General features: G+C 43.1%; 1 protein-coding gene across 1 annotated transcript in view; it reads right to left on the bottom strand.

The window, feature by feature from the left end:
• Positions 1 to 4,404: 4,404 nt before the first annotated feature.
• Positions 4,405 to 18,016, bottom strand: part of LOC134512960 (protein ELYS-like) — a 30,779-nt gene continuing 17,167 nt past the window's right edge. The window contains exons 19-31 of the mRNA XM_063328887.1: positions 17,258 to 17,404; positions 16,979 to 17,166; positions 16,665 to 16,809; positions 16,438 to 16,569; positions 15,091 to 15,238; positions 14,850 to 15,000; positions 13,204 to 13,384; positions 12,721 to 12,918; positions 11,192 to 11,412; positions 10,801 to 10,904; positions 9,410 to 9,594; positions 5,853 to 7,695; positions 4,405 to 4,578 (exon numbers count right to left, since the gene is read on the bottom strand). Of these exons, the coding sequence (XP_063184957.1) occupies positions 4,532 to 4,578; positions 5,853 to 7,695; positions 9,410 to 9,594; positions 10,801 to 10,904; positions 11,192 to 11,412; positions 12,721 to 12,918; positions 13,204 to 13,384; positions 14,850 to 15,000; positions 15,091 to 15,238; positions 16,438 to 16,569; positions 16,665 to 16,809; positions 16,979 to 17,166; positions 17,258 to 17,404 (3,690 nt within the window). The 3' untranslated portion in view covers positions 4,405 to 4,531. The remainder of the gene's footprint in view (positions 4,579 to 5,852; positions 7,696 to 9,409; positions 9,595 to 10,800; positions 10,905 to 11,191; positions 11,413 to 12,720; positions 12,919 to 13,203; positions 13,385 to 14,849; positions 15,001 to 15,090; positions 15,239 to 16,437; positions 16,570 to 16,664; positions 16,810 to 16,978; positions 17,167 to 17,257; positions 17,405 to 18,016) is intronic.

The following is an 18,016-nucleotide window of genomic DNA, read 5'->3' as shown; positions in this document are numbered from 1 at the left end:
CCTCCTCAGCTGTCAGTCACTTTGAGCTGGTATCTCTTCTCATTTTGCCCAGCACCTGACCGCAATTGGCACCGAGACCAGAGCGGGAAAAACTATGAAAGTGTGCCTTTCAGCGTATCGTCAGGTTGACAGAGTTCCTTCGTAACAGAGGTCTGCTGGAGTCTCGGCTGCAGTCTGTGAGCGTATCAAACGTATTACCTGCCATTGGGTTTTGAAGGAGGTTTTTAAAATTAGTTTTAAACCCTACCAAAAATGAGATAGGGATTAACATGGAAAAGATGACCATAAAGTCCTTAAACATAAAAGAAGAATCCTAGTGTCTTAGCAATCTGGCTATAAACTAACTCTTTTTAGCAGGTTAGCAATTTAGGAGAAAGAGAGACAGACAGATGAGAAGACAGAGGTGGGTTTTGTCAAAGTGAATACTGAAGGTGCTCAAATCCTGGTAACTCTGCCTTACGCTAGCGCCAACGTAAAAAAAACCCTCAAAACCACGTCGATGGTATTGGTACAAGTAACAGTTGAAGAATCTGTCCTTAAATTTGTTCAAAACAGTAAGAAAGTTAGCATTTGAAGAAACTCAGGTAAGCTGTTTGAAGACTGTCAGCATTTACAGTCAACATTTTCACACGTGCACGTTTTCTATTTGTATTCTTCCATCTTTCATTTGATAGTACTTGCTTTAAGAAAAAATACCTCTTCAAAGGTGCTGGAGTATACAGTTAATTCACCCGAGACAAAGAGGACCCTGTGGGGGTTTCATCTTATTTAGGAATGCAACATCTGGTGCACAGGACCAACAGTAATCGCGGATTACAGGAAACAAAACTACTTGTTTTATAATACTGCCTCGCTTTATGTAAAGAACACGGCGTTTATATAAAACAGGTGCTTATAGTTTTATAGCTGCATTTATCTCTATTTAGTTAAATTTTTCCAAATATGCAGAGAACTCTTGCAAAAGAAGTGGGGTTTCAATCTCTAACGTAGAAAGCGAGAGATCGATTTTGTGTCAGCCACGTTTCTGTTCTGAAAACAGAAATGGTCTCCATTTGAGTGATGCATTAATAGTGCTACGAATCTTTTAGAATCATAGAATGGTTTGGGTTGGAAGGGACCTTAAAGATCATGTAGTTCCAACCCCCCTGCCCTGGGCAGGGACACCTCCCACTAGGCCAGGCCGCTCAAAGCCCCATCCAGCCTGGCCTTGAACGCTTCCAGGGAAGGGGCATCCACAGCTTCCCTGGGCAACCTGTTCCAGTGCCTCACCACCCTGACAGTAAAGAATTTCTGCCTGATATCTCATCTAAATCTACCCTCCTTCAGCTGTAAACCGTTACCCCTCATCCTATCGCTACACTCCCTGATAAAGAGTCCCTCCCCATCCTTCCTGTAGGCCCCCTTTAGGTACTGGAAGGCTGCTATAAGATCTCCCCAGAGCCTTCTCTTCTGCAGGCTGAAGAACCCCAACTCTCTCAGCCTGTCTTCATAGGAGAGGTGCTCCAGCCCTCGGATCTTCCTTCTTAACCCCCTTTTTTCTTCAAAAAAGGAGGACAACCCAGAAAAGAGAAAGAAGGAATGTACTACAAGAGATGAAACAGCTTGGCCAGTGTTACGGCAGAGCAGCCGGGTGGCTCAAGCAGCAACACGATGCTCTTAGGTCCAGGCAGCACCCACACACTTCAGCCAACATGCCCAGAAGGGTCACGTTAAGAGAGCATAAAGGATGATTTTCAAATTACAATGAGCAAAAAAGAAATCAATGTACACAGAAAACTAAGATTTGTTAATACGGAAGCAAAGCGACCTCATTACCTGGTCATTATAGATTTCCAGCACGTTGAAAGTGTTCTGTAAAGACAAGAAGTAATTAGAAGGTAAAACAGACAGGCAACAAACAGCAAAAGCTAGGCTCTGTATTTCAGCAGCTTAAACATTAAGTTTCTGCCCCATGACTTTTCTCTTCTCCCTGTTGCTTATTCCGTGTGCCTGCACTTTCCACAGAACCAAAGCAAGCACCGTGAGCTGGGCTGGAAAACCCGTGATTTCAGCAAAAATCCGGTACTGGTAAACCACTCTTAGAAATCCTTTTGCTCTGAAACAGGATATTTCACCACATCATTCTAGTAAGAAGCCATTTGCTACAGATAGGAGGGTTTTAAAAAATTTAAAACGGTGTTTAAACTTTGAGAGAAACTAAGGGATATCTTCAACATTTCCTACTAAAACTGTTTTCTCTTATCAGAGAAGACTTTCTAAACTCCATCGTAACATACGTTTCAATACACCATTTTATTGTATTTTTGTTGTATTTTCCCCTAGCCAAATGTGCACGAGGAAACCGCTAGCAGACCTCAGGGTGGGCTAGCCAGTGAGCAGGAGGAAAAGCCATCTCTGGAAAGATGCGGTGTCTCAGCCAGAGGTGAGAGACGGAGCCCAGAATTGGGGCACAGACGACAGCTGGGCTCAAGGCTCTGCTGATCCTCTGGGGCTCTGCAAATGTGGCTGCGTGGGGGAACCTGCAGAGTGACAGCATGCCTCTGGTGTCACTCGTGAGCTTCAACTGCAACAAGCCAGAGAGGCGGCTTTCTGTGAGCTGCCCCAGTGCAAGATGGCAGGTGGTAAAGGCACGGCCCCGTCTCTGGCAGCCTGCGTAGCCAGCCGCGTTGCTGTCGTGCATGTGTGTGGTGCACCCTCAGCCTTGCTACTGGCCTGACCTGCAAACGGGAAAGCAGCAGCCGCATCCAAGGGTCTGGGACAGAGACACCCCCAGGTCTGGGGTGCACCAGGCCGGGCTCCTGCCGCCAGGAAGGACGAAGCCCCGGCTCAGCAGATTTGTAACAACCCTTCGCTACTTGGCAGACACCGGCATCAAGCTTTAAGCTTCGCAGTATTAAGTTCACCAACGCCAAAAAGAAACCTGTTCTGTACCAGGAAGACTACGGAGAAGAAGTAAATGACTCGTGAGACCCTATGGATTGGTTTCTGCCCGTAGCTTGTTTTCCCCACCAGAAATCAACAACAAAGCTATTTACGAGTGGTTACATGGGAACTGATGAAATTGCAGCAAACAATTTTATTGAAATAACAAGCCTGAGAGTAGCGTTCCACGAGGGGAAGTTCTGATGGGGGATTAAACTGCTCGGTTATCCTCAGACATATTTGCACACCGGGCATATTCTTGAAATACGATCCAGGCTTTATCCAGTGCACTTCCAAAAGGAGAGACGAATTTTATTTCCACCGGTGGAGGTGACCAAGAGCCTCCTTTTCTTGTGGTCCTGAAAAGAAAGAGAAGTATCAAATTGATTTTTTGATTATCAACAGTATTCAGTAGAGGAAAACGTTTTGCAATGTTGGAATTACAAAATCGATGCCAAAGAATTATTTATGGGCTTCTTTGAAGATAGGGTCAAGGCAGAAAACATACAGAAACAAGCTTCCTTTTGCTTTCGTTCCTTACCAGACTGTCCCAAGCATTCTCACTCAGTATTCGTGTGAGCTTTTTGAGCGCCCCCACGCCCTGATTTTAAGAGGCAACTCTCCCCAGACGGTTTTCCAGAAGGAACCGGAAAACACGGCCAGAAACAAGACGTTCTCTTTACTCGTCGTCTGACCCACTCCTGCCTTCTATGGGGAACTAAAGACCGTAAGAGCGTGGTTTCGTAAGGCGGAATGACAGGAGAGCACGCCATCATTGCAAAGAGTAGCACCCACTTGGCCTTTCCTAGCCCCTCCCTCTTCTGGTTCCAATAGAAAACTGAATATAAAAATATAAAAATATTGCACAGCTTAAAATACAATTGTTTACATTCTGACTTCGATACAATGCAACTTAACTGTGAATGTAAGGAATTATCATTTTGTATTGTAAGCCCAATTATTTGTGCCAGAAGGTCAAAAATCATTTATAAAATTTACACTAGTACATTTTACACGATTACTTGTTAAAGGAGTTCTAAGCAAACTTTAAAAAGCTTAAAAAGCTTTTGGCCTCACTTTCGAAGGCTTTAAACACTCTTGCAAACCAACATTAACATTTCTGACCTATAAAGGCCATTCAACCCTATGTTCCCTCAAAAAGCTATCAGACAGTAAGCATGTTGTGAAGTATACATTTTTATTTAACAATCCTAAAATAACTTGTATTTACATATTATATAAATGTATGAAGTCTTACTATAAAATAGAAAACTGCATTGACGGAGGAAATAACACTCCATATGGAGTTACTTATTGAAGACCGTTTGTTTATGAAATTTTACAATAATTTATATAAATTAGCTCTTCCAAATTAGATGATTTTTTTTTTCTTTTTACTAATCCACACAGTTTTGATGACTTTACGAACAGTGGTGTGTGTACATTATAAACTTAAAACACTGTTACAGCATCTTCCGGCGCACAACTGGCTTTGGAAAATTAGACAGTCTTTTTTTGTTCTTTCGTAGAGTCTTCTCTGCCGTGTCTGCGGTTTCTTTCTGTTTGCTTTTTGTTCCATCTGCTGGAGTTCCAAAAGGAGAGACGAATTTTATTTCCACTGGTGGAGGTGACCAAGAGCCTTCTTTTCTCGTGATCCTAAAAAGAGAGAGAAGTATCAAATTGATTTTTTGATTACCAACAGTATCCAGTAGAGGAAAACGTTTTGTAATTTTGGAATTACAAAAATCGATGCCAAAGAATTGTTTATGGGCTTCTTTGAAGATAGGGTCAAGGCAGAAAACATAGAGAAACAAGCTTCCTTTTGCTTTCGTTCCTTACCAGACTGTCCCAAGCATTCTCACTCACTATTCGCGTGAGATTTTAAAGCCCCCCTCCCTCCTCCCCCTGCCGGGATTTTAAGAGGCAACTCTCCTCAAACACTTCTCCAGAAGGAACTAAAGACCGTAAGAGCGTGGTTTCGTAAGGTGGAATAAGATGACAGGAGAGCACGCCATCATTGCAAAGAGTAGCACCCACTTGGCCTTTCCTATCATGGACATTTTTTCTCCTGGACCTCAAAAGAGGAGGCGAAAAGACAAATTGAGAAGACAGGTCCGGGTCCAAATCCTTAAGCTGCACAGAACGGTCTGCTTCTCCAGCTAAAACCACAATGCACTGTTAGCATACACGGACACTAGACATAAAGGACAGTGACATTAAATTGCAGCTGATAATCAAAAGCACAATAGCCGCCTGAAATAAAAGGTCCAATCAGGTTCATAAACACTCAATGTGGAGGTATTTTTCCCCTAGTTACTGCCTCTTAGGATCCATTCTTTGGCAGTACATAGTGAAACAAAAATAATGCGGTGCAGTGATTTTACCTACACTTAGGTAATCAAAGATATTGCGCTCAAGAGGCATCAGCAATCCTTAAACATCTCAAAAGAGTTCTTCTTATCATGTACTCTAATACAAAGAGCCCAATGCGCAGTAACTTCACTACCAAAGTATATGTCCATGGAAAACAGTCACATCATTAAACAGCTGGATAGTTTGTTACAAGACGCAGCTCATTTTAAGTTAAAAACTGAACAGGATTTTGGAAGCATGTCCCCTTTGTTTCTCCAGTGTGGGGAAGAGATGTCAATCACATATTACCAGATACCCTCCGGTTTTTGAAACAGGTAGAAATTAAGCTCATGATAAAAATTCAGATTAAATTTCATATTACTCTACTCAGATCAGCCTCCTCCACCACTAGCCAGCCAGTCACGTAGAGTTCAGAAAACAGATGAATCATCTCCTCCCCAATTTTTTTTGTATGGTTAGATTCTTTACAACGCTTAAAAGCCGTCCTCACAGTCTGTTTTCTGTGGTTTACAAAACAGCAATATCCCCTATTTTGCGTATAAACATAATGCTCCTACCTTTACATTTCTTTGTCAGCTTTGTGAGAGGAGGGGAGAAAAGGAAGGACGCATTTTCCTCAACAGGCAGTTTCTGATGCACGGCAGTTTTGCGGGATCTGGTGCTCATAACGCGATCTGTTGAAGTTCTTGATGTTTCATCACGTCCTGATGGATTTAAGTCTTCAAGCAGCAAAGGACTGCCACCAGGTCCCTGGGGGAAGGCCCCCTCCCCTGTGCTCTCCTCCAACACTGCTCGTCTCTTTCTGCCCCGACGCCCTGTCCTTACTGCCGTCCTGGGTGGGGTTAATTCCTCCTTTGGCTGTGCAGGTGTTTGCTCATGAGTATCCGTTTTTTCTGGCTTAGCATGTGGAACTCTTCTGGTACTTCTCCTGGGAGTAGCAAGGATTTCCACCTTCCCGCCTGAACGTATGCCTTCCCGAGTAGAGAGAGATTGTGTCTCTGCCAAGAGATTTTGGGCCCCCTTCCTAGCACTTCTTCTAGGAGTCACAGGAAGTTTAAATTCTGTTTGAGGAAGTGACGATCTAGACAGATCAAGGTCAGAATTTTCTGAAACTTCTGATGAACTCATCTTTCTTCTTCTGCCTCTTTTAGTTGGCACAGGTAAAAGGACTTGGTCACTAGACTGCGCCTCTTGGTCCTTGACAATACTTTCAGTAAATTGTGAATTAATGCCCTTCAGTTTTCCTGCCCTTCTGCTGGGACTGACGGCTGGTTTTACCTTATGATCAGGGTCAGCCTGGCCAGGTCCTTGATCTCCTGCTGAACTTTTTCCTCCTCTAGTCCTCTTGGAAGCAGCAGAAGCAGTAATGCTACCCTCAGAGAGAGACGTTTCCTCAATAGCCTCTTCTTCCAAGACTTCAGACGTAGCTTCCTTTGCTCTCCTTAATCCTCTTCTTGGAGTAACGGCTATGGACTGCGTACTGACGGACAATGTTTGTCCGTCAGAATGGCTGCTTTCTACTTTCTGTACGTTAGTCACTTTAGGCTTCCTACCTCTCCTAGGAGTAACAGGCATCACAGGTGTTTGCTCACCTTGAGCATTTTCTTCTGTTTGAAGACCAGAAGTCTCAGGGGCTTCTTTGGCTCGCCTGGTACTTCTCCGAGGAGACAGTCCAACCAGAAACGGTTTATCTGCCTTCAGAAGTTGCTGAGCACCTGCAGATGGAATACTTAAACTTCTACTCAGTTGTCCCCTTGTGCGTGTTCTAGGAGTGCTAACATACTCCACTTGATGGATGCTGGTTTCATCTTCCGCTCCTTCTGGCACAGTTGTTAAAGGAGCTCTGGCCTTCTGGAATCTAGTTCCCTTTTTTCCTATGGTTTCATGAATAGATTGTTCTACAACTTCAGACGTGAATTCTTTACTTCTTGTGTCTTTGATTACATCCAGTAAGTTCTCAGCAATAGCCACCTTAATGGGTTCAGGCACATATGGAAGCGACTCTACAATATTTTGAGATTCCTGATCATTAGTTACAGTGGACGCTGCGTTTGTAACATGTTCTTGGTTTTCAGTATTTCCTAAACTGTTCACAGGTTTCTCCTCTGTTGTTGCGCCAGCCGGCTTAGAAGCATCTCCTAGTGTAGGGTCTCCCATCTCCCCTTCACCACCTTCTTCTTCCAAGACTAAAGTAAAATTACTCTGAGATATAAAAAGCTCTCCATCTCCCTCAGCTGCATCACATTCACCATCTTTATCGTCAGGCAAATCACATGCAAACTGCTGCTCTATAGGATCACAGGTGTATGGAAGATTGCCTGATGGATGTCGTTCACTATAGGGTGGTGTTTCCGGTGCCTCTTCAGAGATTTGTGCCTTAACCCCACTGTCTTCAATCACCTAAAGTTAAAAAAAATGCCTGTTAATGCAATAGTCATTACCAAAGAGACCGACTTCAAACTGACCCAGACGAAACTGAGGACAGTGAAATGCTGCTTTTCCTTTCGGATCACTGCTGGGTGTAAAGTCAGAAACATACAGTGTACTCCCTGCTACCGATGACAGCTTCTGTGTTTAAGGGACAGAGAAGAGAGTGTTCAGTGTACGCCATCGCGTGCTCCATTTACCATCTAACAGGGTAAAAGGCAGCGATGAGAGAAAAGCTGAAAGTTCCAGTCGGCAACACTTTGTCAAACTGGCCAGCCCTCACATCCGACAGCTCAACCCTGCACTCTAAGGAGCCGCTTGGATTGCCTGAGACAACACAGCATATTCTAAATAGCTCCACCTCGTGTTTTTATGGTGCGAGCAAAGGCAGTATCTGTTACGTATTTCCAGGGACTCAGATGGTCAAGATAATTTAATCCACGTGTAAAGATCTTTTCCCAGCCCTCTAAGTTGTAGAGCTAGCCAACACCGGCAGAAGGAAGAAGCCCCTCAAGAGCAGTCCCCAGTCTCCATAGAACCTGCTCATTTTCTTGCCTCCTGCTTTGTCAAAAGTTGCTAAAGCATCATATTATAGCAACGCGCCATGCTTCAAAACTAAATCCAAGAAATACCAGTCTGCATAAACTTTCCTTTTATGCTTACAACTCTATGAACAAGAAAGCGGTAAGCAGTTTGCCCTAAGTTTCCCAAGTCTAGAACCATCTTCTCTACAGCGTTGTCCTAAATCCCAAAGCCCAGACGAGCTACATCAGTGACTGCCTGTTTAACTTCCTCTGCAATCTGGGACACCGAAACGCATTTTCTCTTACTTAAGACCAATCTAATTGTGGTACCCCTACCTTTCAGTCTGTATTTCACTCCTAACTATTACTAATTCCTGTGACTACAATCCTACAGGAAATTGACAGTATGCTCTGCATGGTACGTGGATTCATTGTGGATGTCCCCTAAAGAACTCAGCAGCCCCAGCAGAAGAAAGAATAATGGGACAACTAGAGAATCACCAGTGCTAATTTTCACTCCACGTGAACAACCTTTAAAAAGTCCTCTTTTACGAAGTGGAGATGTTGCAAAAAAATGCTGTTGTACTTAAAAAAAAAAAAAAAAAAAAAGAGCTTGAAGTACCTGGAGTAGCTGGAAATATCTTGACACTGAAATGAACTCACTGCTGGGATTTCTGTTTATGTTAATAAGGAAGAGAGAGGAAAGGATCCAAGCACCTAAATCATTCTGAAAATGAGTTTGGTTCCCGCATCATTTTGTCCTTTCGTAAACGGCCCCCAGCATCAACAAGCTGCACTCCCCAACTTTTTGTATCATCTTTAACAATTAAACTACTACTTTGTTAAGTCAAATAAGAAATGTTTACGTTCCAGGAAACCAAATGAATGCATGGTTATTTTAAAAAATAGTTTAGACATTTGTTTGTCCTTCTACAGCTCTCAAAGGCCCAAGTTTTGACAGGTTCTATTTGGTGCTACAGGAGCAGAAAATGCACAGCAGAAAAAGCGATCTGCCCTTATGGAATGAGGTTTTCACTTGTGTTGACCAGCTAAAGAAACACAGATGGTTTTGTGTGCCTTCTAATTGTCAGTAAGATGGGACTGTCCTCAACACTTGCAAAGCGTTTTCTATTTTGTAGAAAATGGGAAAAGAGTTTACTTACAGTCGTTTCCTCAGTTTTAGGAAGATTGAGAGAAAGAGTTATTTCTTCCTGCAGAAAAGGAACATTTTCTTCAACTTCAGCTGCTTCCTGGTTCTGTTCTTCAGGTAAATCCACACACTTCCCCTCGAGGCGATTTTCTGAATGAGTACTGACCATGTCCTCACTGTCAAGGATACTTATCACAGCTGGAAGAGATTTTTATAATTTAAACTCAACTGCTGTATAAATGACACAGTTGTAAGCAACAAGAAGTAACAGACGGAGCAGGAGCCAACAATGGTAGTCTCCGTCCTGCCACCTATATTGGGCTTCCTCCAAAAACTAGAAGCCAGAACTATCTACCTGGTGAAAGAGGCAGCCCCACAATAAATTAAAAAAAAATACTGAAAAAAAAAAAAAGGAAAAAGAAAAAAGAGGAAAAGGAAAATCAGCTGGCAATTCCATAGAGAAGAACAACAAGAGAGGAAAGGGGGGCTGGAAAGGCACACTCATAGCGAGCTCTTCTTCACAGCCTGAACCCCGAGGATGCATCATCTTTTAACGCAGGAACTCAAGCAGCAGATCCCTGTCCTGGTTTCAGCCAGACGGGCTTAATTTTCTTTCTAGTAGCTGCTGTCTTTTGGATTTGGTATGAGAAGAATGTTGAGGAATGTAGATAACACCGACTGTTTCAGTTGTTGCTAGCTAATGTTTATATTGGTCATGGACTTTTTCAGCTTCCCAGAGAAGCTGAGGGACCATAGGCACCACCAGGGGGATATTCCATACCACAGGCATCATGCTCAGTACATAAATGGGGGTTGGCTGGGGCGGAGGGGCGGGCAGGGATCCGCGATCACTGCTCAGGACAGGCTGGGTACGGGTCATCGGGTATTGTATCGTTTTATCTTGTATACCCTGTTACCATAATAATTATTATTACCACCATTATTATGACTTTCCTCTTCTGTTACTGTTCTATTAAACTGTCTTTTTCTCAACCCACGAGGGTTTTTTCTGTCCCCTCTTCTCCCTACCCTGCTGGGGGGAGTGAGCGAGCGGCCGCGCGGGCCTAGTTGCTGGCTGGGGTTAAACCACAACAATCCCATACCACACAAATTAGTAGTGGTGCACAACAGCCAAATAAATACTGATCTCTCCCTCTAATATTTTAAATTCTACCAGTTTTCTCAATATCTTTATCAAGAACTGGAACATTCGCTATGCGCCTTCTACAAGGACTTTGTTTGAGGAGGGTTTTTTCTCTACAGTTCAATGAAAGTTGGCAGTAACATGCTAGTACTACCTCAGTCTGAGACACCTCTAGTGGTATGGCCGACTACACATTTTACTTCAGGAGTCCAGCTACCTCAACTCACATAACAGCTCCAACGCACTGTACGTACACTCACCGTCTGTCTCCGGGGATGCAGAAAGCTGTGCATTTGGTGCAACTGCTATGGCTTTTTCTTCGGACGAAGAGGACATTTTGGACTCCTGGTAGTTTGTTTCACTTCTTGAACAGAAAAAGAGAAATGCCTCGTTAAGCTTCAAAACAAACCTTGCACAACTTTACAAATGACTAACATTCTCTCAAAAAGCAGCTGCAGCTTTTAAAGCATCTGGTGAGAAAAGGGCTTCCCTTTCCATAAACAAATAGATGCTAATTGAGCACGCAGAGAAAATAGAAATTAAGTGTATAAAACACTGCCAGAAAGTATTCAAACCCCCAAATAAACCCGCTTATGTTACAGGAACCTCAGGTGTAACTTTAAAAGCTACTCCAAAGTCGTTTGGTCTGACCTGGCAGAGATGTTACTATTTTCTTTGCTGACATCCATTTTCTCCAAACCATCTCCAGGTATGCTTTCTGAAGACTCTTCCGTTTCAGCACGATCATCCTCGGGATTGCTCAGAGTCAACAGAGTTGGTTTAGCTCTACTTTCCGACCAAGCATCCTCCACCACTCCACGATGATGATGCTCAGACGAAGGTCCAGACAGCACTTTAGCATCTTCTGTCACCTTTTTTTTTTTTCCAAAAAACAAAATTGACAATCAGTAACACGCAAATGCCCTTTGTCAAAGCAAGAAATAAAAAAAAAGGAAAAACAAACTGATATACAGTATAAGGATTACAAGTGTCAGCTTAATCAAGGTGCTACAAAATTAATTCTTATTCTGGCACTACGTTAGCCTTTGAAGCCAGCTGTCACAATTAAGCATGCTTTTGACGCCTCATTGAGTTTCCACGACCTTGGGGGATTAGGATGGAGTGAGTCTTGAAAGAGATCGCTTATACTGTCATCTCAGGGCGGTTCATTGGGTTCACTGCTGTCTCTTCAAGAAGAGCAGGAGCTTTACGTACCTAAAATCATAACTCAAGATTTCTCTTTCTTTACCTTTGCATTTTTCAACTTGGACGCACCGCTCAAATATTCCACTCTTCACTATGCCCGGAGCATGGAACGAGGAAATTCATGTGCTCACGCTACAGTATCAGTAAGAACTTTGTAGAGGAGAGGGAGCCTCTTGCTATAATTGAGTAGCTCTTTGTAACAGGCAATAAAAGGTATAATAAAAACTGACTGTGACAATTTGTTAGTACCTGTACGGAAAGCTCGTATGTGTAGACACTAGCACGTGCCCCTGTTCTGCCCCTGATTTTGGTACGTTACTTCGACAACTGCAGGACGAGCTGAATGAGGGAATCCAAGCGAGAGAACAAAAGGAAGAGGGGAAGGGGACAACTTTCAGGTGCACCAACTTCCTTTGACCACTATCCGAATGCTACCCCTGGTGCAAGGCAAGAAGCAAAACTGAGCACCTGAGGGCTGGAGAACAGACAGCGCTACAGCTCTCTTCATCCGGGGTCTGTTTTTAACGTCCCTTTAGTAAATCCAGCCTTGCAAAAAGAGAGACTAGAAGGTAATGCAGCTCATGACTACGCTGCTTTCAAAGGTGTTTAATTCACCAAGTTTAACAAACCCAAACACCTGGCTCAATCTATATTCCTTTCCTGCCTGCCATACCACCCCTTCATAAGGTTTAGCAGGAAGCTGAACTAGCAATCGGGAACACTCACAGCTCCTAACGACACTTGAGTAAAAACCACCAAGATCACTGGTATGTATTATGAAGGTGTTCCTGCAGGCAGGTGATGCTACAGAAGGTCTAACACAGCCGTTTAGGACCAAATTCAAGTCTGCCATTCTGATGTGCAATTCCAGGTCTCAATTTAAGGAGGCAGGCAAACTCTATAAAAATCCAAATCCAAACACAGTCTATAAAGACTTTAACTGGAAAAAGATCACTCACTGCAGCCCAACTTACCCCAACAGTCCACGCTGCATTCGAGTTCTCCTCCCTGAATGATATCCTAGGCTCCTTTGCTCGTAAAGGAGGAGTGACCGATCGTCCCGGAGACGCGGAGGGAGTAGCTAGGGGAGTGGTGCGAAGGCTGGATCTGAGAACAGACCGAGGAGTAAACCCAGGAACACCAGAAGCAGATGTGGCCAAAACTTTAGCTCTCTAGGAAAAGAAATAAAAGCACTTAATTTAAAACCCATTAAATGTTCAAAACAGAAGGCTTCCCTTGTCAAAAGTAAGAGTTTAAATTACAAACCGAGTTTGTACCAGCAGGGAGGATGTTTAGCCTCTGCACTGCTCTTTTTCCAGAGGTACGAAAACCTTAACGATAAAAAAGCTTTTTATGTCTACAAGCTTTATATAACGATAAAAAAGCTTTTTATGTCTACAAGCTTTTGGTTTGGTTGGTTGTCACTGGTGTGTTGCGTTGGTTTTTTTAATACAAACCTTAACCACAGGAGGAGTGGTAAGTAAATTCAGCTCTGAGCCTCCTGAAAAATTATTTTGTGAGGTGGAACCATGCATATTTGATCTCGGTGGGCTGGATGGCATGAACGAAGTGGAAGCTCTGCACGGTGACTGTGCTGCAGAACATGAAGGAACGGGATGGACCATCAAATCAGGCAACCTGTTAAGAGACACGATTTAAAAGAGGAAAACAGATAAATCAATGGGGGCAAGCTCATGCTGCGTTCGAGAAATCTGACATGACACAGCACAAAAACATTCAATCAACAAGAAATATGGGTAAGCCCTCAGCTGTTCAGGTGATGTATCAGGCCCAGGAAGAAGTTACAGGCATTTCCTTTTTGTAATTATTTCTCTACATTTCACACTTAATTTCCCAAATCACTGCCTCTGAGGCAAGAGTAATCCCATTTCAAGCTGCACAAGGCATGTAAGTCCCATGCCAGAAGAAAATGTATCTACATTTCTGCGCTGGGACCACTTCCAATTCTCCACTTAGTCGTGTCCCTAAGTTGGCCTTTTGGAAGCATTCATTCTGTGGATGTACTATAGCTGGAACGCTTCCATGAAGATTTCGTAACTGGCGTCCCAACAAATGCATCGCGCCACTCTGCACCAGGGAGAGGATGTGTTATGGCTGGTGGTCCTGTAGCTCGAGGTCTAGAATTAAAAGGAAAATGTAACTGACTGTCATTCCCCTGAAGTCCACACATACCGGAACTCAAGTTCATTTGACCACGCCACTCGTAGGAAAGTCATCTGACAACTACGAGCCTCCTTCCTGCTCTTTATAACTCTGCCAAATTTTAAGCAAAAAGGGCAGAAACAAAGCAGACACTGGGCAGGAGGTGGTAAAACAGGACTATTTGATCCCACAATCAAGTCTATCAGTATCTGTACGCCCATACCTTGATGGTAATCATAGTCTTAGTTTCAGCTACCTAAAAGCCTGTAAACACACTTCCCAGAATGTAAACATATATGTATTTGCATAAATGAGATTACCATAGCAGAAAAACTGTCTCTCCACACAGTACTTATGAAGTATTGATTCTTAAATGTAATATGTTGAATGTGCAAAAAGCCAAACAAGGCTTTAGTCAGGTGCACCTTCCTTCTGGCACACAACATAACGTATCTGAGCAACTGAATGGTAAGGCTGTCTGAGTAAGAAGACGTGTATTTATTGCTCAGTTGCACAGAAACTGTTTTAAGTGGGGTCGTCAATGGTGTGTAACATTGAATAGCTTCATAGAGTAGCTTTGGAGTAGTGCCATATTTTGTTCAACATTTAGCTTCAGCTGTAAGCAAAGGTGTAGAAACTTATTCCTAGTGTTTCAATGGATAGTACAAAAAATACAGGACGATTTTTATTGAGAACTAGCAAAACCAGTTAGTAACACCTAACAGAAGCTTGCACACTTGAGAGAACTTTCTCCTGGAGCAGGCTGCAAAGGTTGGCATCCAGGCACCTTTTGGGTACCTCCAGTGAAGGAGACCCCACTACCTCACTGCAGGCAGGCGAGTAAGGACAAAAGACCACATAACCTCAAGACAACGGTACGGAGTCAGGTGACCTTTATAACACGTAGATCAAGACTAAACTTTGTTAAAGGGCTGCTTACCTATCAACACGTGAGAAACCGGTTTCCTGCTCATTTCCTTCCCAGACTTCTCCAGTTTTGCACAATACAGCACTGAGGAAATTTTCTCTAGTACACAAATGTCCTGCATTAGCTGGGTTTGTTACGGTGGATAATGGCGTTGGTCTTGAGACTGGAAAGCAAGAGGGGAAAAATATCAGCCTGCTGCCGTCAAAGAGGTGGGTGGTTAGTTCTCCACCATATTTCCCCCCCTAAAAGTTACCTTCTCTTACGACCGACGCAGGCAAATGGTAAGGCTTGGCTCTCTCTACGGCCAGCTTCCTTTGAATTCGTGGAAGGATCTTGCCATATTGGGGTAATGCAGAATTTCGGGCAACTGCCCTCTCTCTCAAGCGAGGATCATGATCATTCTGATGAAGGAAAAGCATAAAGAAAAACTTTAACTAATTACAAGAAGTTCCTTGCACAGACCTCTCCGTGCTATTTCGCATTAGTGAGCAGATTTCCTCTACAGGTATGGGAAAACACCTCCACTGCACAGAACAGCGGCAAGTTCTACCCATCCGCACACACCGATTTCACCTGGTACTTTTAGCAAAGTGGAAGGAAGACTGGAATAGCAACAGAGCCTACAACTTGAAGTTAAAACAATGCTGGCACTCTGCAGAACCTTCTTCTGATAACACCTGTTATCACCTGCAATTTTCTGATATCACCTGCAATTTGCAAACGACTTACTACATAGCAGGCTTTCCCTTGTTCTTCCTGAAACGCCAGCGCCCTGAATATACGGGACAACTGGAAATTACCCTGGACAACATGATGTGAAGATTAAAACAAGCAAGAAAAAGCGACCTACGCACACCACCTGGCCGCAAGACAGTTTTCAAATGCAGGACCTACGACTTCCAAAACCACCTTAGAAGTTTGAGTCACTGGAAAACTATGATTCCAGAAAACAGCAAACGCGTCACAAATCCAGAACACAAGTTCATGTAACACAAAATGTAATCTGGCTATTTTGAGAAATAGAGGTTAGACAAGAATTTTTGTCATAAAAGCCGTGAAATGAAAGTTGTGGAATTGGAGAGCACACTGTAACTCGCAGAAATTAAAAAAACAAAGAAAACCCACAGAAATTTAACCTGTGGATTGGCATCTAGCCTGCTCTCAGCTAGAAAAATACAGTTGCGTGCAAGACACAAGCGATGACATACAACCTACTCGTCATCCCACAGGAAGGAGTGACACAAACAACTTCCAGTAATCTAAGCCACGCATAACATAAGTATCTCAATCACGGAATGGTAAGATTGGCTGATGGGAAAGATACATGTTTATTCCTCAGATGCAAACAAACTGTTCTCCGAGGGGTCAACAGTGGTGTGTAACATTTAATTTATAGCTTCATAGAGTAGCTTTGGAGTAGTGACGTATATTGGTCAACATTTAGCTTCAGCTGTAACCAAAGGTGTAGAAACTTGTTCCGAGTGTTTCAAAGACTGGTATGAAAAAAACAAAGCAGGATTTTTATTGAGTACTATCCAAACCAGTTAGTAACACCCAGCAGAAACTTGCACGCTTGACAGAACAGAAATTTCACGCTTACCATAAGATTGACATTCATGGACTGATTCAGCTCTAGTGCTGCAATGTAGTTGGCACGCTGCAGATGGTAGACTAAAAGGAATTCTTGATTCTGAACACCAGCACTGGTCCTTAAAAACTTCTCCAAACACTCCTATGAGAAAAAAAAAATCATTCCAAAAATCTGTTATGGCTCTGCCTTTTCTCTTTTCAAAGAGACGATGAACATTTTTCCTTGCTCCCACTTACTTGTTCGGTGTCTGTGAAAGGCAGCTTCAGCAAGTCTTCCATCAGGCCCATCTCCCGGCACGTTTCGTACATGTGTTTTAAGAGGTCTTCTAAGTTTGCCTGAGCGGCATGTTGGTGCAACAGACCCCAAGCCTCCACCATGCACCTGTAATTAATGTTTCAGACGTAAAGGCATGTTAATAGCATAACCAAAGAGATGCCCCAAGAGTCTTGTACTCAAAGTTTAAAGGAAACTTAGGGGATGATGATTTCTATTCTTTGTTCTCCATTTTCACAAGATTTGCGTGACAAAATGGTGGGGTGTATTTCTTTACCTATTGGAGAGCAACACAGTGAGGAGAAGCTGCACTTCCCCGCTGCTTGACACTGATGGATTCATCATCTGGATATATCTGAGGGCTTGCCCATGCTCCCCTTGGCACAGGAGGGACTGAATAATTCTCTTGTGCTGCCATGACGCGGTTTTGATTGTAGCGGGATGAAAGAGCAGGGCCAGTGAATTCTGTACAAGTTAGAGATCGGGTTTTAAAATCATTTTCTAGATTATAGCTTTGTACTGCCATGTATGTCTAACTCAACTCTACCATACTTACTTCGTAATCATTGTGATCGAGAAGCCAAAAACCTTCAACAAGCTTAACAAGTCCCCAAGGCATGCCAAAGGCAGTTGGGAAGGAGTCGACTGAAGTTTCTGTCTCACTCGGAAAGGAACGCTTGATATCCAGCAGCAAGTAAATTGTCTGACATCAGGTATCTCATTAAGGCTAATCAGTTTATAAGACCAAAACTTTATCACATTACCTTTAGAAAAACATAATGAAGTAAGAATATAAAAGTGGTAGGAAGCAGAAAATACATTCAAAACATTGGAGCATCCAACGCTCAATTATTACAGCAAATAAATTCCACAGTTGGGTTTTTCCCTCATGTCCAGCGTCTATAAAACAGTGTAAATTGTGGCATCCTTACAGTACAGCTCAGCTCCGAATGCTTAAAACTGGATTTAAACCAGTATGCGGGTCACTCATTGGTAGCGTCATTTTCTCTTTCTGACGTCCGTTTTTAGGGACATCATCTAACAAGACAGCTCTGGGCTATAAGCGTTTCTAAGCCCCTTGCTCTCTAGGCTCCCCTCGCGGGTTAGGCAACAAACAGCAAAAGCAAGGCTGTGTATTTCAGCAGCTTAAAAATTAAGTTTCTGCCTGTGATTTCAGCAAAAATCCGGTACTGGTAAACCACTCTTAGAAATCCTTTTGCTCTGAAACAGAAATTGTTTTATAACCCATCATGGGTGTTTTAGAAAATTTTAAACGGTGTTTAAATTTGGAGAAAAACTAAGGACATTTTATATC

The sequence above is a fragment of the Chroicocephalus ridibundus genome, chromosome 3, assembly GCF_963924245.1.
Source record: "Chroicocephalus ridibundus chromosome 3, bChrRid1.1, whole genome shotgun sequence".
NCBI lineage: Eukaryota > Metazoa > Chordata > Aves > Charadriiformes > Laridae > Chroicocephalus > Chroicocephalus ridibundus.
This window is presented reverse-complemented; position numbering and strand designations above follow the sequence as displayed.